The sequence below is a fragment of the Oncorhynchus tshawytscha genome, linkage group LG26 (genome assembly GCF_018296145.1).
Source record: "Oncorhynchus tshawytscha isolate Ot180627B linkage group LG26, Otsh_v2.0, whole genome shotgun sequence".
Lineage (NCBI taxonomy): Eukaryota > Metazoa > Chordata > Actinopteri > Salmoniformes > Salmonidae > Oncorhynchus > Oncorhynchus tshawytscha.
The window spans coordinates 17,514,473-17,541,143 of NC_056454.1; the positions used below are offsets into that span (position 1 = coordinate 17,514,473).

Here is a 26,671-nt window from a genome sequence, read left to right on the forward strand (position 1 = left end):
TGCTCCTCTATGGCCATGGTGTTCATGTATTGTACAGATCATCCCCCTCTCTCTCTCTTTCTCTCTTTCTCTCTCCCCTTCCCCCCTTCCCCTCATCACCCTGCTACACCTCCTCTTTCCCTGCTGAGCAACACCCACGCTGCTGCTGTGATCTCTCCTCCTTCCTCCATACTTTAATTCTCAAAACACAACACATGATGGTGGGAATTGATGAGACTGCCCTTTGCAGAGGAGAGGAGGAATTCAAGGAACAGGCTCAATCCATCAGCAGTGATTTGTGTGCCCTACAACACCAGCGTCCCCCCTACATCCCACCCTCTCTTTCTCCCTCTCTCTCTCTCTCTCCCTCTCTTGCACTCTCTCTCTCCCCCTCTCTCTCTCTCTCTCTCTCTCTCTCTCTCTCTGTGTGTCTCCCATCGCTTTCCCTCTCCCTCTCGCTGTGTCCCTTCAAAGCTGTTTTTACTGCACGGCCCCTGCACATCATTCCACTGCGATGGAAATTAAATGAAGGTGGCTTAACGCAGCTGAACGGAGGCATGCTTTGAAGGATGTAGCCGGGTGAAGCGCCACTGCCAGATTCTTTTCCAGGGGCGGTGGATTTGTGCTGCTGAGGCGAGGACACAGCAATCACTCAGCCATGCAGAAGCCCTGACAAGAGAACTAATCTCTCCACCTGACTTGTGGAAGCTCCAGCTTTTTTCTCCCTGCATTATTTATCCCCAGTGCTAAAGACAGTGGCACAATGGAGCCAGCAACGTGAAGTAGATGGTCGATTTGTAGTCTTGGACGGACTGACCATAGTCTGCTGCGCACATGGATGTGTTTAGTCTTGTGAAGATGGCAAAGCTGTCAGGGTGAGTCGGATGGATGCTGTTGAATTTGCCTGTCTGCTTCGATGCCACTTGTGTAATAGGTGGCAGTGTATACTTTACCCACATGATCGACAGAGAAACGTGGGATTTAACAAGCACCATTTAGAATGGAATCTGGTGTAATGGTTGTAGAAATGGCACATACTGTTCAAGGATTATTATAATGACAGTCCCGAGTGCTGTCGCATGCAATTCACATGAGAGAGAGAGAGCGCGAGAGAGAGAGAGAGAGAGAGATAACGGGGAGTGATGTGGTTGAAGTGATGTGGTCCATGTGTCTAAACTTAATGAGGTGCTTTGTTCAGAATGTGAATATATGGTCAGGTTTTAATCTTGCATTACACTGACTCTGTTGCATATGTACTGGAGTGTTTATGGTGGGGTTTATAGCATACGCACACACCCATGATTAAGTGGGTGTCAGCGACACTCAACTGAAAATCATATTTTGGTTGATGTTTAATTGGATGAATCAAATAGTTGTCTTTTTTTCAATGGAATATTAGATATTTAATCAGGGGTGTTTATGAAGCTGTATTTTATAATGAATCAAATGTAAAATAATGACAAAGAGATATGATGATACTAATTAGACATGAGTGAATACTGTATAAGTGTATATTTAGCTAGAGGTTCTTGTGTTTAGTCAGCAGATTTAACTGAGGAAACATTTGTTAATGATTGCAATGACTTCAGGTGTGTGCTATGAGGCAGAAAGCTTGCCATGTTGTGTTATTTTAAGCCTACTATTTACATATACTGTTGTCAGCATCTAGCAGACAACAATTCAATATGATATGAAGTGTGTTCAGCCCCCAGGGGTGAGTTGTCAATCTATATTGTCAATGCTGTTGCATCTGATTAGGTTGCAGCTTGATCATGTCACCACATTACTTGCACATATGTCATTTACAAAACTCAACTACAGTGCCATGCAGTTATAACTAGGCTATACAGCATAACATGAGAGGAAAGGTGACTGGAATATGTATGTCTTTCTGTATATTGTAAAGATTCTGAGCAAGATGAAAGGTCTCCCAGACAGACTGTCACCTTTTGCCTCTGTTGAATCTGGTTCAATCTGCAACACTGCTTGTCTATGGCTGTGACATCAGTTTATCATCGAACCTCATATCACATTAAATGTCCCATTTTCCTGATAAACAAACACTTGTGATGCCAAGTGTCTCAATGAAAGACTTATAAACTCAGCAGAAAAAGAAACGTCCTCTCACTGTCAACTGCGTTTATTTTCAGCAGACTTAACATGTGTAAATATTTGTATGAACATAACAAGATTCAACAACTGAGACATAAACTGAACAAGTTCCACAGACATGTGACTAACAGAAATGAAATAATGTCTCCATGAACAAAGGGGGGGTCAAAATCAAAACTAACAGTCAGTATCTGGTGTTGCCACCAGCTGCATTAAGTACTGCAGTGCATCTCCTCCTCATGGACTGCACCAGATATGCCAGTTCTAGCTGTGAGATGTTAACCCACTCTTCCACCAAGGCACCTGCAAGTTCCTGGACATTTCTGGGGGGGAATGGCCCTAGCCCTCACCCTCCGATCCAACAGGTCCCAGATGTGCTCAATAGGATTGAGATCAGGACTCTTCGCTGGCCAATGCAAAACACTGACATTCCTGTCTTGCAGGAAATCATGCACAGATGAGCAGTATGGCTGGTGGCATTGTCATGCTGGAGGGTCATGTCAGGATGAGCCTGCAGGAAGGGTACCACATGAGGGAGGAGGATGTCTTCCCTGTAACGCACAGCGTTGAGATTGCCTGTAATGACAACAAGCTCAGTCCGATGATGCTGTGAGACACCGCCCCAGACCATGACGGACCCTCCACCTCCAAATCAATCCCGCTCCAGAGTACAGGCCTCGGTGTAACGCTCATTCCTTTGAGGATAAACGTGAATCCGACCATCACCCCTGGTGCGAAAAAAAACGCGACTTGTCAGTGGAGAGCACTTTTTGCCACTGGTCCAGCAACGGTGGGTTTGTGCCCATAGGCAACGTTGTGGCCAGTGATGTCTGGTGAGGACCTACCTTACAACAGGTCTACAAGCCCTCAGTCCAGCCTCTCTCAGCCTATTGCGGACAGTCTGAGCACTGATGGAGGGATTGTGCGTTCCTGGTGTAACTCAGGCAGTTGTTGTTGCCATCCTGTACCTGTCCCGCAGTAGAAAGGCCTCTTTAGTGTCCAAGTTTTCATAACTGTGACCTTAATTGCCTACCGTCTGAAAGCTGTTAGTGTCTTAATGACTGTTCCACAGGTGCATGTTCATTAATTGTTAATGGTTTGTTGAACAAACTGTGTTTAAACCCTTACCAATGAAGATCTGTGAAGTTATTTGGATTCTTACGAATTATCTTTGAAAGACAGGGTCCTGAAAAAGGGATGTTTCTTTTTTTGCGGAGTTTAGGATGATTCACAGAAATATGTCCATACCTGTTGAATGGCAAATGAAAAGCAAATGATTAAATAAATGGCAATGACTTCTACAAGGGATGACTAAAGATTATCTCAAGTATTTTTTTGTGCAAGTTAGTTGATTTACCAAATCACTGAATATCTAGATCTGTATCTATTTTATTCTGAATATAACCATAAACAAAACATTGCTGTGTGTTTTGGGGAACACTGTTTTGGGGAACACAAATGACTTATTTGGAACGAAGGAGGACAGGCCTGTTACTTTAAATGATGTCACTGTTTCTCCACACTGTTGTCTTTCCCATGGCAGTGAATGTTTATGATGTTGCTGCTGTTGGGGCATTAACGTCAGTGCACCACTGTCACTGTTAATAATGGAGCCTATGATTGTGTTCTTACTGTAGTGCTACACAGGCTTCCTCTACTGCCAGCCTGCATTGCAGGCTAGCTGTCCACCCTGTCGCTATCTTATGATGGCAAATGGAATGTTTTAGAATGTAATAAATAGACTGTATGTGTTTCAGAGATCCAGGAGAATGCAGATCTCTTTTATATTTGTCTCCGCCTCATGCCTACCGACACCCTGTCGTCTCAGCTGTCACACAGAAGAGCTTGTCCCAGCCTTGTTTTTCTCTCTCTTTCAACGCAGCAATGGCACCTTTCTTGTGCGAATGCTCTGGAACACATGGCTAACCCGTATTCATGTTTTGTGTGAGGGAAAGCTTTGTTGACATTTTTTTTTAAATCATTATGTGAAGGATACTGAAACACAAATAATATCCCCTTTTGATCGTTTTTAAAAAATTCGATAACGACATATGTAGGATGTTGTTGGTGCAATAATCTTGCACCAACAGGAAATGTGGTTTATGATTCATGGACATTTTTTGTACGGGTTGACACAATTTTCTCGAGGGAAGATCAAGTCTGAAATGTCAAAGTGGGAATGACAAACTTCAAAAGACCTTTTAAACGTCAAATACATTACAGGCTTTGAATGTCCTGAAAAACCTACATCTGTATATGGGTGTAAATCTTGTTTTACCACAGTATGAGGGTTAAGAAGGACAGGACCAGCAATTATTACTCTTCTGGAGGGGTTCACAAGCCCAGCTATGTAAACCAGGTGAGGAGGATATAAAAAGCGAGCGCTACGGTGTGTCTGTCCATTGCTGTATTATGAAGGTGGTAAAATACACTTTTTTTTGCAGTCGAAGTTTCACCAGGTTTCTACAGACTCAGATATTTATCACTTACTCATAAACACTCCTCAAAGCTTAAAAACTCTGTTCAACATAAAAAATATACATTTTTGAAAAATGCCCCAAAGAGATTTGAACTTATTGACGGGTATATGCAAAACTGGCTGGAACCAGCCAGCATGTCTTTATGGTAAAAGCTCTAACATTTGGTTTATGAAAAGTCATATAAAAAGAAGCACTTGGGCGGAAGTATGGAATGGCATGTTTAATGCATGATTCCCCCATGCCTCTGAGTTTAAAAAACAAAAAAAACATTAAAGCACTCTGTCTAAAATATAAGTTGTGAGTATACTGTAATGAGATTGCAATTCAGAACCAGTGGTTGTTTGGCTTAAAGCATATTTACTCTCTAGAAGCACGAAGCCAAAGCCTACTTAAAAACAAAGCTACTGTATGTTGAATATTTAGACAACTAGACATGAAGGCTTACAGCACTTGAGTACATTCTGTTGTTTTACTCCATTTTCTTCTAGGCCTTCACCATTAAAGCTTTAGATAATGACATTCATGAAATCATTTTGCCTAGGTCAAGCCCATTTCACCTATCCAGTTTCCACATACATAACTCACTGGACTGGACAACATTTGATTACCCTAAATATTCATTAGAGTACAAGGGAGGAGGTCTGTTTTAGAAAAGGGGGCCTCTTGGGGACAAGTATGGCGGAGATGGCATGGTAGAGGATCCAGCTGGCTTGTGAAAAGAGAGAGAGAAAGAAGGAATGGCGAGGAAGAGAAAAAAGGAGGAAGAGAACTGGAAAAATACAATCATTTGTTTTGTTCTCTTGCTTTAAAGCTTGGGCATGAATGCAGCACTACAATATTGTACAGTAGAACTCAAAGGCAACCCTGTGGCCAAGGGGCAATTGGGTTTGTTTAAGACTTAACATGAGCATTGGGGGACGAAAGGGTCTGGGCAGGGTTTATACTGTACAGGATGAAAGGGTCTGGGCAGGGTTTATACTGTACAGGATGAAAGGGTCTGGACAGGGTTTATACTGTACAGTATGAAAGGGTCTGGGGAGGGTTTACTGTACAGTATGAAAGGGTCTGGGCAGGGTTTATACTGTACAGTATGAAAGGGTCTGGGCAGGGTTTATACTGTACAGTATGAAAGGGTCTGGGAGGGTTTACTGTACAGTATGAAAGGGTCTGGGCAGGGTTTATACTGTACAGTATGAAAGGGTCTGGGGAGGGTTTATACTGTACAGTATGAAAGGGTCTGGACAGGGTTTATACTGTACAGGATGAAAGGGTCTGGGGAGGGTTTATACAGTACAGTATGAAAGGGTCTGGGGAGGGTTTATACTAGAGTTCAACCGATTAATCGGAATGGCCGATTAATTAGGGCCGGTTTCAAGTTTTCATAACAATCGGAAATCGGTGTTTTTGGACACCGTTTTGGCTGATTGAAAAAATATATATATTTTTAAACCTTTATTTAACTATGCAAGTCAGTTAAGAACACATTCTTATTTTCAATGATGGCCTAGGAACGATGTGTTAACTGCCTTGTTCAGGGGCAGAACGACAGATTTTTTACCTTGTCAGCTCGGGGATTCAATCCTGCAACCTTACGGTTAACATGTCCAACACTCTGACCACCTGCCTTACATTGCGCTCCACGAGGAGCCTGCCTGTTACGCGAATGCAGTAAGAAGCCAAGGTAAGTTGCTAGCTAGCATTCAACTTATCTTATAAAAAACAATCAATCAATCATAATCACTAGTTAACTACACATGGTTGATGATATTACTAGTTTATCTAGCGTGTCCTGCCTTGCATATAATCAATGCGGTCCACATTCGCGAAAAAGGACTGTCGTTGCTCCAACGTGTACCTAACCGTACACATCAATGCCTTTCTTAAAATCAATACACAGAAGTATATATTTTTAAACCTGCATATTTAGCTAAAAGAAATCCTGGTTAGCAGGCAATATTAACCAGGTGAAATTGTGTCACTTCTCTTGCATTCATTGCACGCAGAGTCAGGGTATATGCAACAGTTTGGGCCGCCTGGCTCATTGCAAACTAATTTGCCAGAATTTAACGTAATTATGACATAACATTGACGGTTGTGCAATGTAACAGGAATATTTAGACTTATGGATGCCACCCGTTAGATAAAATATGGAATGGTTCCGTATTTCACTGAAAGAATAAACGTTTTGTTTTCAAGATGATAGTTTCTGGATTCGACCATATTGAGGACCTAAGGCTTGTATTTCTGTGTGTTATTATGTTATAATTAAGTCTATGATTTGATAGAGCAGTCTGACTGAGCGATGGTAGGCAGCAGCAGGCTCATAAGCATTCATTCAAACAGCACTTTCCTGCGTTTGCCAGCAGCTCTTCGCAAAGCATTGCGCTGTTTATGACTTCAAGCCTATCAACTGCCGAGATTAGGCTGGTGTAACCGATGTGAAATGGCTAGCTAGTTAGCGGGGTGCGCGCTAATAGCGTTTCAAACGTCACTCGCTCTGAGACTTGGAGTAGTTGTTCCCCTTGCTCTACATGGGTAACGCTCCTTCGAGGGTGGCTGTTGTCGATGTGTTCCTGGTTCGAGCCCAGGTAGGAGCAAGGAGAGGGACGGAAGCTATACTGTTACACTGGCAATACTAAAGTGCCTATAAGAACATCCAATAGTCAAAGATATATGAAATACAAATCGTATAGAGAGAAATAGGCCTATAATTTCTATAATAACTACAACCTAAAACGTCTTACCTGGGAATATTGAAAACTCATGTTAAAAGGAACCACCAACTTTCATATGTTCTCATGTTCTGAGCAAGGAACTTAAACGTTAGCTTTCTTACATGGCACATATTGCACTTTTACTTTCTTCTCCAACACTTTGTTTTTGCATTATTTAAGCCAAATTGAACATGTTTCATTATTTATTTGAGGCTAAATGTATTTTATTGATGTATTATATTAAGTTAAAATAAGTGTTCATTCAGTATTGTTTGTAATTGTCATTATTACAAATAAAAATTTAAAATAGTCAGAATTAATCCGTATCGGCTTGTTTTGGTCCTCCAATAATCGGTATTGGTATCGGCGTTGAAAAATCATAATCGTCCGACCTCTAGTTTATACTGTACAGTATGAAAGGGTCTGGGGAGGGTTTATACTGTACAGAATGAAAGGGTTTGGGGAAGGTTTATACTGTACAGTATGAAAGGGTTTGAGGAGGGTTTATACTGTACAGTATGAAAGGGTCTGGGGAGGGTTTATACTGTACAGTATGAAAGGGTCTGGGGAGGGTTTATACTGTACAGTATGAAAGGGTTTGGGGAGGGTTTATACTGTACAGTATGAAAGGGTCTGGGGAGGGTTTATACTGTACAGTATGAAAGGGTTTGAGGAGGGTTTATACTGTACAGTATGAAAGGGTTTGAGGAGGGTTTATACTGTACAGAATGAAAGGGTCTGGGGAGGGTTTATACTGTACAGAATGAAAGGGTCTGGGGAGGGTTTATACTGTACCGTATGAAAGGGTCTGGGGAGGGTTTATACTGTACAGTATGAAAGGGTCTGGGGAGGGTTTATACTGTACAGTATGAAAGGGTTTGGGGAGGGTTTATACTGTACAGTATGAAAGGGTCTGGGGAGGGTTTATACTGTACAGTATGAAAGGGTTTGGGGAGGGTTTATACTGTACAGTATGAAAGGGTCTGGGGAGGGTTTATACTGTACAGTATGAAAGGGTCTGGACAGGGTTTATACTGTACAGTATGAAAGGGTCTGGGGAGGGTTTATACTGTACAGTATGAAAGAGTTTGGGGAGGGTTTATACTGTACAGAATGAAAGGGTTTGGGGAGGGTTTATACTGTACAGTATGAAAGGGTCTGGACAGGGTTTATACTGTACAGTATGAAAGGGTCTGGGGAGTGTTTATACTGTACAGAATGAAAGAGTTTGGGGAGGGTTTATACTGTACAGAATGAAAGGGTTTGGGGAGGGTTTATACTGTACAGAATGAAAGGGTTTGAGGAGGGTTTATACTGTACAGAATGAAAGGGTTTGAGGAGGGTTTATACTGTACAGTATGAAAGGGTCTGGGGAGGGTTTATACTGTACCGTATGAAAGGGTCTGGGGAGGGTTTATACTGTACAGTATGAAAGGGTCTGGGGAGGGTTTATACTGTACAGTATGAAAGGGTTTGGGGAGGGTTTATACTGTACAGTATGAAAGGGTCTGGGGAGGGTTTATACTGTACAGTATGAAAGGGTCTGGGGAGGGTTTATACTGTACAGTATGAAAGGGTTTGGGGAGGGTTTATACTGTACAGTATGAAAGGGTCTGGGGAGGGTTTATACTGTACAGTATGAAAGGGTCTGGACAGGGTTTATACTGTACAGTATGAAAGGGTCTGGGGAGGGTTTATACTGTACAGTATGAAAGGGTCTGGGGAGGGTTTATACTGTACAGAATGAAAGAGTTTGTGGAGGGTTTATACTGTACAGAATGAAAGGGTTTGGGGAGGGTTTATACTGTACAGAATGAAAGGGTTTGAGGAGGGTTTATACTGTACAGAATGAAAGGGTTTGGGGAGGGTTTATACTGTACAGTATGAAAGGGTTTGAGGAGGGTTTATACTGTACAGTATGAAAGGGTCTGGGGAGGGTTTATACTGTACCGTATGAAAGGGTCTGGGGAGGGTTTATACTGTACAGTATGAAAGGGTTTGGGGAGGGTTTATACTGTACAGTATGAAAGGGTCTGGGGAGGGTTTATACTGTACAGTATGAAAGGGTCTGGACAGGGTTTATACTGTACAGTATGAAAGGGTTTGGGGAGGGTTTATACTGTACAGTATGAAAGGGTTTGAGGAGGGTTTATACTGTACAGAATGAAAGGGTCTGGACAGGGTTTATACTGTACAGTATGAAAGGGTTTGGGGAGGGGTGTGAACTATGGAAGTGAATTATGGAAATATACACAGTGTCAAAATAGTATCTTTGTAGAGTATTTCAATATTTTCTTTATTATAGCATACAACTTGTGATTTGTATATAACAAGCTGTTACATACGTTGATACAGTTTATTCTGTAAGTACAGCAAAGTACTGCCATGGTGGTTTGAGTGGCGTGTGTGTACCTGGCAATAGTATAATACATTTCTCTGTGTGTGTGTGTGTGTGTGTGTGTGTGTGTGTGTGTGTGTGTGTGTGTGTGTGTGTGTGTGTGTGCGTGTGCGTGTGCGCGTGTACGCGCGTCTGTCTACAACTGATTCCCAATTATATTCCAATTATATTCCACAGCATTTCTATATTCCACAGCATCCTGAAGTCTGATCAATTTGATGTTATTTTAATGCTTAATGGCCAAAAAAATGTGCTTTTCTTTCAAAAACAAGGAAATTTCGAAGTGACCCCAAACTTTTGAACGGTAGTGTAAGTAGAAGCAGATCAGCCCATGGTTTATATAACATAGGACACACATTCACACTGGAACTGGTGCAGACAGACACAGTTCCTCCCAGGCTAAATGAGGAAGAACATCTCTATTTGATTATGTTCTGGCTCTCCCTGAATAACATGTAGACAGTGTTCAGACAAAAAGACAGCAGGATTTCAACCACACTCACAACAACAATACTCAGTAAGATCTTGGCGGGTGGTTTAATTCCCAGATGTCAATTTTTCTCAACACAGAGGAGATTAGCTACAATGTAAAATCCCAGAGAGAGAGAGAGAGAGAGAGAGAGAGAGAGAGAGAGAGAGAGAGAGAGAGGGAGAGAGAGATTTCCCATGACAACAATATCAGCACTTACAAATTGGGAAATGTAATATTCAGCTCTTTTTAAATAATAGTAAAATATGGATAGAGGGTCTTGCCCAGTAGCAGAATCCAATGCATGGCGCTAGATACCGATACTCTCCTTCCTTACTGTATGGACAACAACTGTGAAGTGTTCACACCACTCTGGGGTCTGGATTTGGCTCCGTTTACTCTGTTAATTATTCTCTCCTCCTGCTGATCATTTTGCACGTGTGATGTAGGTGGTTTACGACATTTTTTTTTAACCTTTACATATGCCAAATAAACAGTGAGAGATGCTACACAACATGGACCTGTTAAATGGCTCACCGTGACAGTGGTTCTACATTTCTGCTGCAAGACAAGTATTCAAGTGTCGCATTCATACTTTAGGCTTGAAATGATGCAATGTTTTCATAGGTTCTCTTTCAAAATCAAATTAAATTGTATTTGTCACATGCACGTGTTTAGCAGATGTTATTGCTGGTGTAGCGAAATGCTTGTGTTTCTAGCTCGAACAGTGCAGTACTATCTAACAATTTCACAACAATACACACAAATCTAAAGTAAGGGAATGGAATTATATAAATATTATATAAATATTTGGGTGAGCAATGTCAGAGCGGCATAGACTAAGATACAGTAGAATAGGATAGAATACAGTATATACATTAGGTGAGTAATACAAAATATGTAAACATTATTAAAGTGACTAGTGTTCAATTATTAAAGTGGCCAGTGATTTCAAGTCTATGTATATAGGGCAGCAGCCTCTAATGTGCTAGTGATGGCTATTTAACAGTCTGATGGCCTTGAGATAGAAGTTGTTTTTCAGTCTCTCGGTCCCAGCTTTGATGCACCTGTACTGACCTTGCCTTCTGGATGATAACAGGGTGAACAGGCAGTGGCTCAGGTGGTTATTGTTCTTGATGATATTTTTGGCCCTCCTGTGACATTGTATGCTGTAGGTGTCCTGGAGGGCAGGTAGTTTGCCCCCGGTTATGGGGCAGACCGCATCACCCTCTGGAGGACCCTGCGGTTGCGGGTGGTCCAGTTGCCGTACCAGGCAGTGATACAGCCCGACAGGATCTGTAAATGTTTTGAGGGTTTTAGGTGGCAAGCCAAATTTCTTCAGCCTCCTGAGGTTGAAGAGGTGCTGTTGCGCCTTTTTCACCACACTGTCTGTGTAGGTGGACCATTTCAGTTTGTCAGTGATGTGTACGCAGAGGAACTTGATGTTTTCCACTGCGGAACCATCTATGTGGATGGGGGGGTTCTCCCTCTGCTGTTTCCTGAAGTCCATAATCAGCTCCTTTGTTTTGTTGACGTTGGGTGAGAGGTTATTTCCCTGGCACCACATTCCCAGGCCCCTCACCTCCTCTCTGTAGGCTGTCTTGTCATTGTTGGTAATCAGGCCTACTACTGCTGTGGCATCTGCAAATGTGATGATGGGTGAACAGTCATGATGAACAGGGAGTACAGGTGGGGGCTGAGCACGCATCCTTGTGGGTCCCCACTTATAAGGATCAGCGAAGTGGAGATGTTTAATCCTACCTTCACCATCTGTGGAAACCCAATAGGAAGTCCAGGACCCAGTTGCACGGGGCACGGCTAAGAGCTAAATGATGAGCTTGGAGGGTACTATGGTGTTGAATGCTGAGCTGTAGTCAATGAACAGCATTCTTACATACAGTTGAAGGCGGAAGTTTACATAAAATTAGGTTGAAGTCATTAAAACTCGTTTTTCAACCAAAACTATAGTTTTGGCAAGTTGGTTAGGACATCTACTTTGTGCATGACACAAGTAATTTTTCCAACAATTGTTTACAGACAGATTATTTCACTTCCAGAGGGTCAGAAGTTTACATACACTAAGTTGACTGTGCCTTGAAACAGCTTGGAAAATTCCAGAAAATTATGTGATGACTTTAGAAGCTTCTGATAGGCTAATTGACATAATTGGAGTCAATTGGAGGTGTACCTGTGGATGTATTTCAAGGACTACCTTCAAACTCAGTGCCTCTTTGCTTGACATCATGGGAAAATCAGCCAAGACCCCAGAAAAAGATTGTAGACCTCCACAAGTCTGGTTCATCCCTGGGAGCAATTTCCAAACGCCTGAAGGTACCACGTTCATCTGTACAAACAATAGTACGCAAGTGTAAACACCATGGGACCACACAGCCCTCTAACCACTCAGGAAGGAGACGCGTTCTGTCTCCTAGAGATGAACATACTTTGGTGCGAAAAGTGCAAATCATTCCCAGAACAATAGCAAAGGACCTTGTGAAGATGCTGGAGGAAACAGGTACAAAAGTATCTATATCCACAGTAAAACGAGTCCTATATTGACATAACATGAAAGGCCGCTCAGCAAGGTAGAAGCCATTGCTCCAAAACCGCCATAAGAAAAGACAGACTACGGTTTGCAACTGCATATGGGGACAAAGATCGTACTTTTTGTAGAAATGTCCTCTGGTTTGATAAAACAAAAATAGAACTGTTTGGCCATAATGACCATCGTTATGTTTGGAGGAAAAAGGGGGAGGCTTGCAAGTCGAAGAGCACCATCCCAACCGTGAAGCACGGGGGTGGCAGCATCATGTTGTGGGGGTGCTTTGCTGCAGGCCGGACTGGTGCACTTCACAAAATAGATGGCGTCATTAGAAAGGAAAATTATGTGGATATATTGAAGCAACATGTCAAGACATCAGTCAGGAAGTTAAAGCTTGGTCGCAAATGGGTCTTCCAAATGGACAATGACCCCAAGCATACTTCCAAAGTTGTGGAAAAATGGCTTAAGGACAACAAAGTTAAGGTATTGGAGTGGCCATCACAAAGCCCTGACCTCAATCCTATAGAAAATTTGTGGGCAGAACCGAAAAAGCGTGTGCGAGCAAGGAGGCCAAAAAACCTGACACAGTTACACCATCTCTGTCAATTCACCCAACTTATTGTGGGAAGCTTGTGGAAGGCTACCCAAAATGTTTGACCCAAGTTAAACAATTTAAAGGCAATGCTTCCAAATACTATTTGAGTGTATGTAAACTTCTGACCCACTGGGAATTTGATGAAAAAAGTAAAAGCTGAAATAAATAATTCTCTCTGCTATTATTCTGACATTTCACATTCTTAAAATAAAGTGGTGATCCTAACTAAAATTTCTTCACCTGGATCATCGCCTGGATCATCGCAGCTAGCTATTCGAGTGGCCACTCCTGGCTAACGTCACTGTCCCGAAGCAAGAACCAATTAGCCTGGAGCTAACCTTGCTAGGCCCATCTCCCGGTTAGCCAAAGAGGTCCATCAGCCACTACTTGGGCTACAATACCTATTTTGCCAACTGGCTTGGACCCCTGCCAACTCATCACGACTGGACCACCAAAGTGATTTACCCAATGTGTTTATTCTCAACTGGCTCAGCCGTCGCTTCGTCCCCTGAAATCCCATCCGCTAGCATGCTAGCCGCTGCCTGTTTGCTGTCCAGAGCACATCAGACTGTTAGCTTAAAAGGCCCACCGTATAAATTATTTGGCCACTATACCTATTCTGCCAATTGGCCTGGTTTACCACACAGAGCCCTGCTGATCCGTCTGCTGACGCAACAGCACGAGGGGGCCACAACAGACTTTCTTCCGTTGCGACGTCCCTCCAAGGCACTTCTGTTAGCTTGCTAGCCCCGGCCTGCAAGCTGCCTGAAGCCACTCACTGGACTCCTATGATCACTCGGCTACGCATGCCTCTCGCTAACGCCAATATGCCTTGTCCATTGCTGTTTTGGTTATTATTTATTGCTTTATTTCACTGTAGAGCCTCTAGCCCTGCTCAATATGCCTTATTGAACACTTTAGTTCCACCTAACACACATGCGGTGACATCACCTGGTTTAAATGATATTTTTAGGGACAATATCTCTTTCATCGAGATTCTATGCACAGGTTTACCCTCACTATATCCACATCCTACCATATCTTTGTTTGTACATTAAGCCTTGAATCTATTCTACCGTGCCCAAAAATCTGCTACTTTTACTCTCTGTTCTGAACGTACTAGACAACCAGTTATTTTAGCCTTTAGCCTTACCCTTATCCTACTCCTCCTCTGTTCCTCTGGTGATGTGGAGGTTAATCCAGGCCCTGCAGTGCCTAGCTCCACTCCCATTCCCCAGGCTCTGTCATTTGTTGACTTCTGTAACCGTAAAAGCCTTGGTTTCATTCATGTTAACATTAGAAGCCTCCTCCCTAAGTTTGTTTTACTCACTGCCCTAGCACACTCTGCTAATCCAGATGTCCTAGCCGTGTCTGAATCCTGGCTCAGGATTCATTTTCTGACAAGATAGAACTGCCAAAGGGGGTGGTGTTGCAATCGCCTGCAGAGTTCTGTCTTACTATCCAGGTCTGTACCCAAACAATTCGAGCTTCTACTTTTAAAAATCCCCCTTTCCAGAAACAAGTCTTTCACAGTTGCCGCTTGCTATAGACCACCCTCTGCCCACAGCTGTGCCCTGGACACCATATGTGAACTGATTGCCCCCCATCTATCTTCAAAGCTCGTGCTGCTAGGTGACCTAAACCGGGACATGCTCAACACCCCGGCCATCCTACAATCTAAGGTTGATGCCCTCAATCTCTCACAAATTATCAATGAACCCACCAGGTACAACCCCAAATCCGTAAACACGAGTACCCTCATAGATATCATCATAACCAACTTGCCCTCCAAATATACCTCTGCTGTCTTCAACCAAGATCTCAGCCATCACTGCCTCATTGCCTGTATCCATAATGGGTCTGCGGTCAAACGACCACCCCTCATCACTGTCAAACGCTCCCTAAAACACTTCAGCAAGCAGGCCTACCTAACTGACCTGGCCCGGGTATCCTGGAAGGATATTGACCTCATCCTGCCAGTAGAGGATGCCTGGTCATTCTTTAAAATCGCCTTCCTTTCAAAAAATCTAGAACCAGAAACAGACATAGCCCTTGGTTCTCTCCAGACCTGACTGCCCTTGACCAGCACAAAAACATCCTGTGGCATTCTGAATTAGCATCAATATGCAACATTTCAGGGAAGTTAGGAACAAATATACACAGGCAGTTAGGAAAGCTAAGGCTAGCTTTTTCATGCAGAAATTTGCATCCTGTAGCACAAACTCACAAATGTTCTGGGACACTGTAAAGTCCATGGAGAATAAGAGCAACTCCTCCCAGCTGCCCACTGCACTGAGGCTAGGAAACACTGTCACCACCGATAAATCCACTGTAATTGAGAATTTCAATAAGCATTTTTCTACGGCTGGCCATGCTTCCACCTGGCTACCCCTACCCCGGTCAACAGCCCTGCAATCCCCACAGCAACTCACCCAAGCCTCCCCAATGTATTTATTTATTTATCTTGCTCCTTTGCAACCCAGTATCTCTACTTGCACATTCATCTTCTGCACATCTACCATTTTAGTGTCTAATTGCTATATTGTAATTACTTCGCCACCATGGCCTATTTATTGCCTTGCCTCACTTATCTTACCTCATTTGCAGTCACTGTATATAGATTTTTATTTTCTCTACTGTATTATTGACTGTATGTTTGTTTATTCCATGTGTAACTCGGTATTGTTGTATGTTTCGAACTGCTGTGCTTTATCTTGGTCAGGTCGCAGTTGTAAATGAGAACTAGCATACCTGGTTAAATAAAGGTGAAATAAATTATTTTAAATTTTTTTTGTCTATGGATCTATTGAGGAGGTAAGCGAATTGAAGTGGGTCTAGGGTGTCAGGTAAGGTAGATGATCCTTGGCTTGTCTCTCAAAGCACTTCATGATAGTTCATTTAGTTCAGCTACCTTTGCTTTCTTGGGTACAGGAACAATGGTGGATATTTTGAAGCATGTGGGGACAGCAGACTGGGATATGGAGAGATTGAATATGTCCGTAAACACACCAGCCAGCTGGTCTGTGCATGCTCTGAGGACGCTGCTAGGGATTCCGTCTGGGCAGGTAGCCAAGCGAGGGTTAACACGCTTAAATGTTTTACTCATGTAAGCCACAGAGAAGAAGAGCCCACAATCCTTGTTAGCGGGCCACGTCAGTGGCACTGTTATCCTCAAAGCGGGCGAAGAAGGTGTTTAGCTTGTCTGGAAGCAAGATATTGGTGTCTGGTTGGTTTTCCCTTTGTGGTCCGTGATTGTCTGTAGACCCTGCCACATATGGCTTGTGTCAGAGCCATTGAATTGTGACTCCACTTTGGCTCTATACTGACGTTTTGCCTGTTTGATTGACATACGGAGGGAATAAATACACTGTCTGTATTCGGTCATATTCGAAGTCACCTTGCCATGGTTAAATGCGATGGTTCGTGCTATAGTTTTACGCTAACGCTGCCATCTATCCACAGTTTCTGGTTAGGGTAGGTTTTAATTGTCACAGTGGGTACAACATCTCCTATACATTTCCTGATAAACTCAGTCACCATGTTCGTGTATTTGTCAATATTATTCTCGGAGGCTACCCGGAATATATCCCAGTCCGAGCGATCAAAACTATCTTGAAGCATGGATTCCAATTGGTCAGACCAGCGTTGAATAGTCCTTAGCATGGGTACTTCCAGTTTGAGTTTCTGCCTTTAGGAAGGGAGGGGCAAAATGAAGATCAGATTTGCCAAAGGGAGAGAGAGGGCCTTGTAGGCATCTCAGAAGTTGGAGTAGCAGTGGTTGAGTGTTTTAGCAGCGCGAGTACTACAGTCAATGTGTTGATAGAACTTCGGCAGAGTTTTATAAGGTGCCACTCATCTGTCCTACGCTCATTCTCACCTCTTTTCCCTGCAGAAGATCACTACGGCTCCTAAAGCTCTCCTCAGCATGACTAGATCCCTGTCTTCCTACTTAACTGTTTTCAGGCGAACCGTGAGGTTAATGCTGCTGAACGTAGGACCTTCGCTTCTGTCAATAGTGTTGTGTATCGGTATTTGGTATTTATTGGTATTTATTCAGATCCCCATCCTCCCAGCGGTCCCAGCTTGTGTGGCCAAAGCCAAATGCAACTGGTCCAGCATAGTCCCAACCAGACATTTTGCTATCATGGACATGGAGGAGCTAGGGTTCGGCTAGCTGTCACTGGCAAACCACCTCAACCACAGTGCCTAGTCACTGACTGGCACTTCTCTCCCTGGGAAGACAGAGCACTTTTCCGCATCCATCTTCCCGAAGGTCTACTTGTCTGTGGCACATTCAGTACGGGCGTTGAACATAATGTCCCTACTGTTGGCTTACCAGGCCCATTTGTTACTGGAGATAGGCAATCTCTTAGACATCGAAACAGCTATCCAGAACCTATTGAATGAGATCTGCATCAATAAAGATTTCAACCTCGGGCCTCCAGAGGTGCCATTCAAGGCTGTGGGTGCTCCATGAGCCTTGCTGTGTTAGGGGAGAAAGCCCTGTGGCTCAACTTGTCCAGCCTCTTGGACAAGCAAATTTCCTTGACGGTCCTATTGAGCCGAAGGAACTGTTTGGGCCAGTACCGCAGCAACCCAGTCTACCCAAGGCTTCGCGGCAGGGAAAGGGCAACACACTGGCACCAGGGTTTTCCATACTGCAAAGCCCCCAGCAACGAACAGGCAGCGGACCTACAGTTCGAGTATCCTAACAGAGGCTGGCAGTGGGGAAAGCCACCCTTTGCTGCAGCATCTAAGTTCCGCCCAATTGATTCCCTGGGGGAAGAAGGGGCACTCGACTTAGTGGTACTTTCCGAGCAGCAGAAGGGGCAGCCAACAGTTCACATTGTGTCCTGACCTGTCCCCACTCGGGTGGAGCACAGACTCCCCCCCCGCCCCCCATTCTAAAACCCTAACCCTTGTGCAGTGGCTCATTCAGATGTACCTGCTCAAATGGAAGACGGAGGGGGCTCACTCTACCCCCAAGTGCCCAGTTTACCCCTCTGTGCTACAGCTTTCCCCTCGGCTCTCGTTCAAGTAGCCGGGGCAGGTTGCCACCAAGCACCATTGTTTTGATACTATCCCTTTAAATCATATAAGTCTCTGTCCCATTCAAGAGTCTTGTCAAGGCCACAGAGCAGAAATATAACAAAAGGGTAACTCGCTACAACGCCACCAGGGGGCACTCCAGGACCACTGGCGAGCGAGTGTCATCCAACTTGTGGGTGACTCGCCACAAGAGCAGGGAACTGGCCCGCATTCGCAGGCCAACCCTGGGTCTTGTCCACAGTTACAAAGGGGTACTGACTGCAGTTCGCTATGAAGTACAGGAGGTTGGTAGCACCTTAATTGGGGAGAAAGAGCTGGTGGTAATGACTGGAGCAGAATCAGTGGAATGGTATCAAATACATCAAACACATGGTTTCCAGGTGTTTGATGCCATTCCATTTGCTCCGTTCCGGCCATTATTATGAGCTGTGATCCCTCAGCAGCCTTCTTTGCTATGAAGCCACCTGTTTTCAAAGGGATTTTAGCTTCAATAGCCAGAATCCCGTGGTGACTCAGCTTGAATACCAGAGCAGGAAATCTCCTCTCTATTGAGCAACAGAGCAATCAGAGCAATACCAGCGAAAGAGAGCCCTAACAGCATCTACTCCCGGTTTTTCCTGGTTCCCAAAGGAAGGAGGGGATACGCCCCATTCTGGACCTACGGGTCCTTAACAGCTATCTGAGAAAGTTCATGTTCTGTACTCTCTATTCCCTGGGTCGACTGGTTTGACCTACAGAATGCTTATTTTCACATAAGTATTTTGCCAGCACACAGGAGGTTTCTCAGTTTTTCCTTTAGTGGCTCAGCCTACGAATACCTCGCTGTCCCCTTGTTAGCACTACCTCCCTGGACGTTCAGCAAGGGTGTGGAGGTGGCTCTATCTTCCCTGAGAATCAGGGGGCTGAGAGCCTCTGCCTACGTAGACGATTACCTGCTTTTCTCCCTGACACAGGAGCATGCAGTGTGAGTTACGGCTTCCCTTGTAACCCACCTCACAACCATCTCAGTTGTTGTACCGCTAGGTCAACTGAGAATGAGAGACTCACAATGAATGTGTACACAACGTCACCTCAATCGAAAGATGAACAATAACCTCAGAATGTCTTTTGGCTCTCTGTCACTAGACGAGCCCCTCGATCTTCGTTTCTGGCACTCCCCTAGCGGTAGTATCAATGAGGAAGGTGGTGGTGACAGAGGCATCACTCACAGGGTGGTGAGCAGTCCACGAGGGAAGAGCAGTAAACGGAGCATGTCTGCGATATGGGAGTTGGCCATATCCACATTGTAAGATATTGAAACAGGTATTTGAGGGGCCTCCCGAGTGGCGCAGCAGTTTAAGGCAATGCGTCGCAGTGCTAGTGGTGTCATTACAGACCCGGGTTCGATCCCGGGCTGTATCACAACTGGCCATGATCAGGAGTCCCATAGGGCGGCGCACAATTGGCCCAGCGTTGTATGGGTTAGGGGAGGGTTTGGCCGGGGGGGCTTTACCCAACTCATCGTGCTCTAGCGAATCTTTGTGGTGGGCCAGGCACCTGCAGGTTGACCTCGGTCATCAGTTGAACAGTGTTTCCTCTGACACATTGGTTTGGCTGGTGGGCGGTTGTTAAGAAGCGCGGTTTGGCAGGTCATGTTTCAGAGGACGCATGACTCGACCTTCACCTCCCGAGCCCGATGAGGAGTTGCACTGATGATGCAAGATCAAAATGGAGGGTAAAATACAACACCAACAAAAATTTGAGAAACAAGTATTTGAAAGAGAACTCAAGTTTTATTTTGTAACCCCGGTTCTGATAGTATGAGTGGAAGTAAGGGACCCTTAGTTGGTTTCTGATTCCTAATTATATGGTAGGAACTCCCTAGCTGGGTCAAACAGAAGGGAGACATTACTTTCACACTCCCCCAAAATGTCGGATGCCAAAGCAGGTGCCTCTCCACCCCAGGAGGAGGCATCTTGTCTGAGAGCTTTGGTATGCATCTCAAATGTCACCCTACTCCCTATTTAGTGCACTACTTTCTACCAGGGAACATAGGGAACAGGTGTGTGCGGGTGGGGGGGGTGGGGTGTCAACAGAGTGGCAGATGTTAAACCAGTTACGCAACATTTTCACTACACAGCTGAAAATGACTTCCAACACACCTGAAAACACTAGCAATATTCTCCCACTTTGGGGATTTTATGCAGTGGTTATGTTGAAGAAAACTCTGTTGTACTGTACAGCAGCAGATACTGTCATGACATTACGGTGATAAACATTCTTGTTTTTACAATTTGTTCTGCATGTAGCTAAGGTATTTTAATGTTAATAGTACAGTAGTAAGGGGCAAATATATTGGAATCTCCTATAGGGTTGTTTACTGTAGGTTAAAGGGTCAATCTGCAGTTGATACATCCAATTTTAGACATCCAATGTAAAATGATAATATGCACACATTGATTTTTTTAAGAGTAACTTATTAATGCCTCATGAGCTCAGTCGAACCCCATCAGAACCCACAATATAAGCGTATATATCTCCAATGTTTGTAAGGAAAGTAAATGTAAACAAACACTGTATAGCCTCAAAATGTGGTTAAAACTATAACTTTGATCATCCATAGCCCTGTCTATGAATTTTAGAGTAGTTACATTTCTCCAGCCCCATCACTCAGCTTTTTACCAAAACAGTGGTGGGGATTGTTATTGTTAAAACGGCAGATTGCCCCTTTAAGGATAATAAAACTGCGTATTGCCCCACAAGCACAATAAACATCAGGGGTTATACCTATTTCCTGTTTATAATGATGTGTGTCTTGTTGTAGCCATAATGGCCGACAGCCACTTGAATCCTCAATGGTGAAACCGCCACGTCCGTTTGCGATATTACAACAGCAAAGAAGTTACTGCAAACACTGAACAGGGTTACTTTCCCTCGGACATCGTTGCGCGCGGGATAGAGCGGCAGCATATGTACTGCAATTTCACCCATTTTACCATGATGTGCAACGCTCCCCCAGCCTTCCCCACCTCTGCTTTGTCGACAAAACAAAAACAATAACAACAGCTGTGGGGTGGACAGTGGCACTGTTTCCCCCTTACTGTGGATTCCATCTTTAACCCTCAATGTGGGTAATGAGAGGGATGCGGATGCCAGTGTCCGGCTTTAGTTTCACTCATGGAGGTGATCCCTGTGAATTATTCAAGCAGAGTGGAGTGTGTCTTGTGTTCCAATGGCCGTGCTTGGTGTAGTCTCAGCCACCTATCAAGCAAAGGAAGATCATTCATTAACACCAAGTCTTCAGGGGAATATACTATGACATGTTCTCGCCAGAACCTGGTTGATAAAGACAACGAGAGAGAAAGAAAGAGAGGGAGAGGAGAGAGAATGTGCGAGGTAGTGAGCGGAGTGATAAAGAAAGGATGAGATTAGTTTAGTTATGCTATGTTTATTATTGACTGAAAAGGGATAGCTCCCCTGACTGCATACAGGCTCAAGACCATTGGGTCCTTATGGTCGATTGTTGGGCTGATGTTGGTGTCAACTTAATAAACTATGCACAGAAATCCGACACCTTTTGAGGCAAAGATATTTCTTCCTCCTCCCCCACACATATAGAGGTTGACATTTAGCCGGTGTAAACTTAAGTCCCTTTAATAAAAGCAGGCGAGGTTGTGATCTTTGTGTTTAAACTTGGAGTATAAAGTAGAGCCTGAACTATGCCTGACCTTCATTGTCATGGCAACAGTGGCTATGAGACTCCCAGGAGTGCAATACAAAATTATCGCCTACCTACCTGTACTCTAAGGAAGGTAATTTAAAGTTGTTGTTATTATTGTCTGTGGTTTATGGACTTAGGTTGCTCTGTTTCAGTTGTATACAACATTGTAGAAGGTAATGTTGGTATTTTAGAACAGATTGATAATTGATTAGAATTGAATAGTTCCTCATTAAACATCCAGTACCATACTTAAAAACAAAATATACACAGTATCCTCTTGTCTATCCACTTTCTGTGGTGTTATTTATTCCAAGAGAAGTCTCAAGGAACCCCTTATTCTCAGAACACAACATTAAACAGGGACTCCCCGTCCATCTATTAACAGCATTTTTGAGCATCAGAGACGAACAACGTCCAGAGGACCGGTTTCTCTGACTCCTGGCTAACCTGGTAATGAATTGCGCAGCGTGGATTACCCACCTGGGCCCAGCCTGGCGCTCTACTAATGCCAGATAGGGTAGTCATCATTTATTAAAGCCTACCTAGGCTTAGTTTCACTGTCCACCACTGCAGCAAACTTCCTCAACTCCTCTACTGGCTATTATTCTTCCTCCAGAACACACAGCCTAAATGGCATAATGTATTCCGGGACTACAGATAAAAGAAAGCAAAGATCAAAATACCAATGACTGTGCCATTAGGGGAGAGAAAGATAGGGGAGTGTGGCTGAAAAGAAAGAGAATGGATATTATACAGCTTCTGGGCGATTCAGAATGGGGTTTTGAAGGCACATCTTGGGAATCTGTGAGTAGAACCATGCTCCATTTGTATAGCAAAGACTTCCGGAGAATTGTCATAGTCACCATAGCTGCATGGTGCCCTGCTTGCTGTTCTGAATGTGGAGTATTGAAGATTATGGATGTCATTAGAGTTCAAGGACTTCTCTCAATGGAGAGGACAGGCTCAACTCTCCACCGTCACATTTCAGTGATGGTGTCAATGCCTTATTGTAGGACACCACAAAATCCTCACTGCTGTGAAATAATGTACAGTGTTTACCAAATAAATACAACATGGTATTTGGTGATGTAAAATATGTTTAAAAAGGAAATTGTAAGAAAGAGACAATACAATGCTAACTCATTTCCCAAATGTGGAAAAAGAGAATGAAATTATGCGGGCAGAATCAATGTGATGAGGACCTCTGGCCAGGGGAACCTGCTGCTTTCTGTTAATGCATTGTGGCACCCATAAATTCATAGCATGTGGAAACGCTAATACCTCTCAAACATACGATTGTATTGGAGGAAATCAGATTGCACCCGTTTGGAGCCCAGCCTATCCCACTGCTCTGCTGTTCTATGGGTTACAGAGTAGGCTACAGACGCTATTTCCAGCAGACTCCCCTATGATTTAATATGAACACATACAGAATCAATGCATCCAGTAGCACTTAAGTGCTTTTTTAACGAGGTTAAGTAATCTCAGAACTACCGTAGACCTATTGGCTGTTGCTTTATTTAATTGTTGCTGGATGAAAGTAACATAAGCCTTGTTATCAAGGTCATGCAGGTCACGTTCATGGCAGAATTATACAATATAGCTGCTCGGTTGTCTATTGTTTTCTCCTCTGGCTTTTGAATCTGCTTTACATGTTGTGTTTTCATGCATAGAGCATGCTATGTAATATGACACACACACACACCACACACACACAGACATAGACATTAAGTTGGTTGGTAACCGGGGAGAAATAAAGAGGGGAAGAAAGAGAGGCTTTGAATAATGAATGCGAAGAGGCCTGTTACACAGCAGACAAGCCTTTGAAGTGACATAACTTACTGCCACAGCTTTCATATCTTCACCCATTGCTCACATAGAGAGAGAGAGAGACAGGGAAAGAGAGAGAGAGAGAGAGAGAGAGAGAGAGAGCGATAAAGAGACCAAAAGCTAGTAAGAGAGGGGGAGGGACAGGGCAGGGGAGAGAAAGAGAAAGAAAGAAAGAAAGAAAGAAGTATGGGGGCATCCATAATGCTCTTAGGCTCATCATTGACCTATTCTGAGTGTTACTTGAACATTGAAGACACAGGAAGGGATCTGTTTGATGACTTGATTTAAGTGTTGTGGCAAAGTAAGGATTAGAGCCTTTTGGTGATTTCGCTTTTAGACGATTTGATTTAGATCATTTCCAGCTGGAAGACAAATTACAGCACAGATTTCATAGGAAAGATGGGTTCTTCTTTGCTCTTTCAGTACTATCCATTATTTCCTGAAAAGGGACATAACATATGGGTTTCCATTCTCTCACTTATAAACTCTGAACTCTTCCTGGCACTGCCCTTATCAGAGAATTCCTCCGGGTTCCCTGCTTTCTGAGGAATCTGGGGACATCTCGGAATAAAAACGATTTCATGCCTCTGAGAGCACACGAGTGAGGCATGACAATTACGCCTACGTGTCTCAATTACATTATTCATGTGATTTACATTCATTGACTGAACACTGGTTAAGGAACATTGTTCGTGACGTTCAAATTAGGCATCCACTTGCAATGAGTTGGGATGCCTCAAACTGTGCCATGATGACTCACCTAGTGTAAAAAGTAGTGCACTACATGGGGAATAGGGTGTGTTTTAAGATGCAGACTATAGGCCTTTTGTCATTAGTGTAAGTATGTTATGCCTGACCTCCTCCCCCTGTCCTCCTCCCCAGCCACAGGACCAAGTCATCAGGCTGGCCACCTCCTTCTGGCACCTGGAGCGCCGCTCATGGACCCCCCAATGGATGGGACATGGCCACCAATAGAGACGGGCGAGACTGCTACATCAAGTAAGTCGAGTCGAGGCGAGGAGAGGAGAGGAGGAAAGAGGAGGGAAGAGGAGAGGAGGAACGAGGAGAGAGAAAAAAAGAAGACAGTGGTTCTCTCTCAGTCCCAGATGTTTGGGAGGCTTCGGCAACCTGTGATTATTTCAGCCACGTCATTGGCTAGTGCCTCCACACTCTGTCTCTCTCTCTCTCCATCAGTGCCTTCAGAATACTGATTCCCCTTTTCTGTCCATTGCTGCGCACAGACACAGACCCTGTCTGCACACAGACTCTCTCGCTCTCTCTCTCTCTCTCTCTCTCTCTCTCTCTCTCTCTCTCTCTCTCTCTCACATACACACTCACAGACACGCTCCAACCACTTTACTGTAGCTAGCTCTGGAGCAGAGAACTAAACCCTAATTATGTTCTCTGCCGGCTCCTGATAAAGAATTCACCTGCGTAGCGACTTTCTTTGATCTCTATGAGACTGCATGTAGCTGCAGAGACGCTGGGGTGCAGTGCTATCAGCATAATCGATCCATAGCCATTCTGGATATCTGAGGAGGACTACAGGTAAAATAATCCTCTCTGTCTATCTGTCTCTCCTATGATCTGAATGTGGTTTGACTGTATTGTTCTGCTCTGTACTGTACTGTTCTGTACTGTATGCGGGCAAGAAAGCCCAGAGTAACAAGTGAGTGTTTGGTTGTTTCTTCATGCCTTATGATGCTTCTGTAGGAGGATGAGGCTTTGCAACCACAAAAAAAGAAGACAAGATTCCCAGCCATACTGTGGCATTCGTACTTATCTCTTTATGCATAATATAGTGCTTTCTTATTCAGACACAGTGTGTACTCATGGAATATGCACCCTGCTGTAACACAACATTACGTACTGCATGTGCACATTGTTTGCCTGGTGATTACATATAAACCCAAAGATTTGCAACATGTTATATTGTGACATTGTGCTGCATTGAGATAGGTACTGTCGGAAACATGCTCGGGAACTTATCATACTTGGGTTAGACCTTGAGCTGCGTGATGTCAGACAGGTTACATAAGAGCTCCAGAGGAGGACCGAGTGCATTGGATGTACATAGTCTGTCGGGATGAGGCGCATCACTGAGGCTGGTTTGGCTCGAACCTTGCTAAAACGGGAAGGAGACTCATAAGTAACGTGGCGTGTCTGTGTCCGCAGTGATCTCTCAGTTGATCAAGGTTCTAATTGTGGTGTTGCTTAACGAAACGGGTACAGTATGCATGACAGGAAGGGGTGAATAAACCAGTGACAGTGACTAAGCATACTGTATCACACCATATACACTGAGCGTATAAAACACCTGCTCTTTCCATGACATAGACTGACCAGGTGAATCCAGGTGAAAGCTGTGATCACTTGTTAAATCCACTTCAAACAGTGTAGATGAAGAGGAGGAGACAGGTTAAAGAAGGATTTTTAAGCCTTGAAACAATTGAGACATGGATTGTGTACGTGTGCCATTCAGAGGGTGAATGGACAAGACAAAATATTCAAGTGCCTTTGAACGGGTATGGTAGTAGGTGCCAGGCACACCGGTTTGTGTCAAAAACTGTAACGGTTTCCCGTGTGCATCAAGCCAACTTGACACAACTGTGGAAGTATTAGAGTCAACATGGGCCAGCATTCCTGTGGAACTCTTTCGACACCTTGTAGAGGCCATGCCCACTAACTGAGGCCCTTCCGAGGGCAAAATGGGGGGGGGGGGTGCAACTCAATGATAGGAAGGTATTCCTAATGTTTGGTATACTCAGTGTATAACAGAGATAGCCAGCTATATGACTTTGGA

The 26,671-nt window shown here is 44.0% G+C and overlaps 1 protein-coding gene across 4 annotated transcripts in view; it reads left to right on the forward strand.

Moving 5' to 3' along the window:
* The window catches only part of LOC112225285 (FERM and PDZ domain-containing protein 4-like), a 52,735-nt gene that overhangs the window by 8,486 nt on the left and 17,578 nt on the right, over window positions 1–26,671 (forward strand). For 2 of the 4 annotated variants that reach the window (XM_024389079.1, XM_024389082.2), the window contains exon 2: window positions 24,751–24,867. In XM_024389079.1, the coding sequence (XP_024244847.1) occupies window positions 24,751–24,867 (117 nt within the window). Of the gene's footprint in view, window positions 1–401; window positions 855–24,750; window positions 24,868–25,133; window positions 25,417–26,671 lie in introns of those variants that run through there. The other 2 variants (XM_024389080.2, XM_024389081.2) reach the window with 2 other exon arrangements.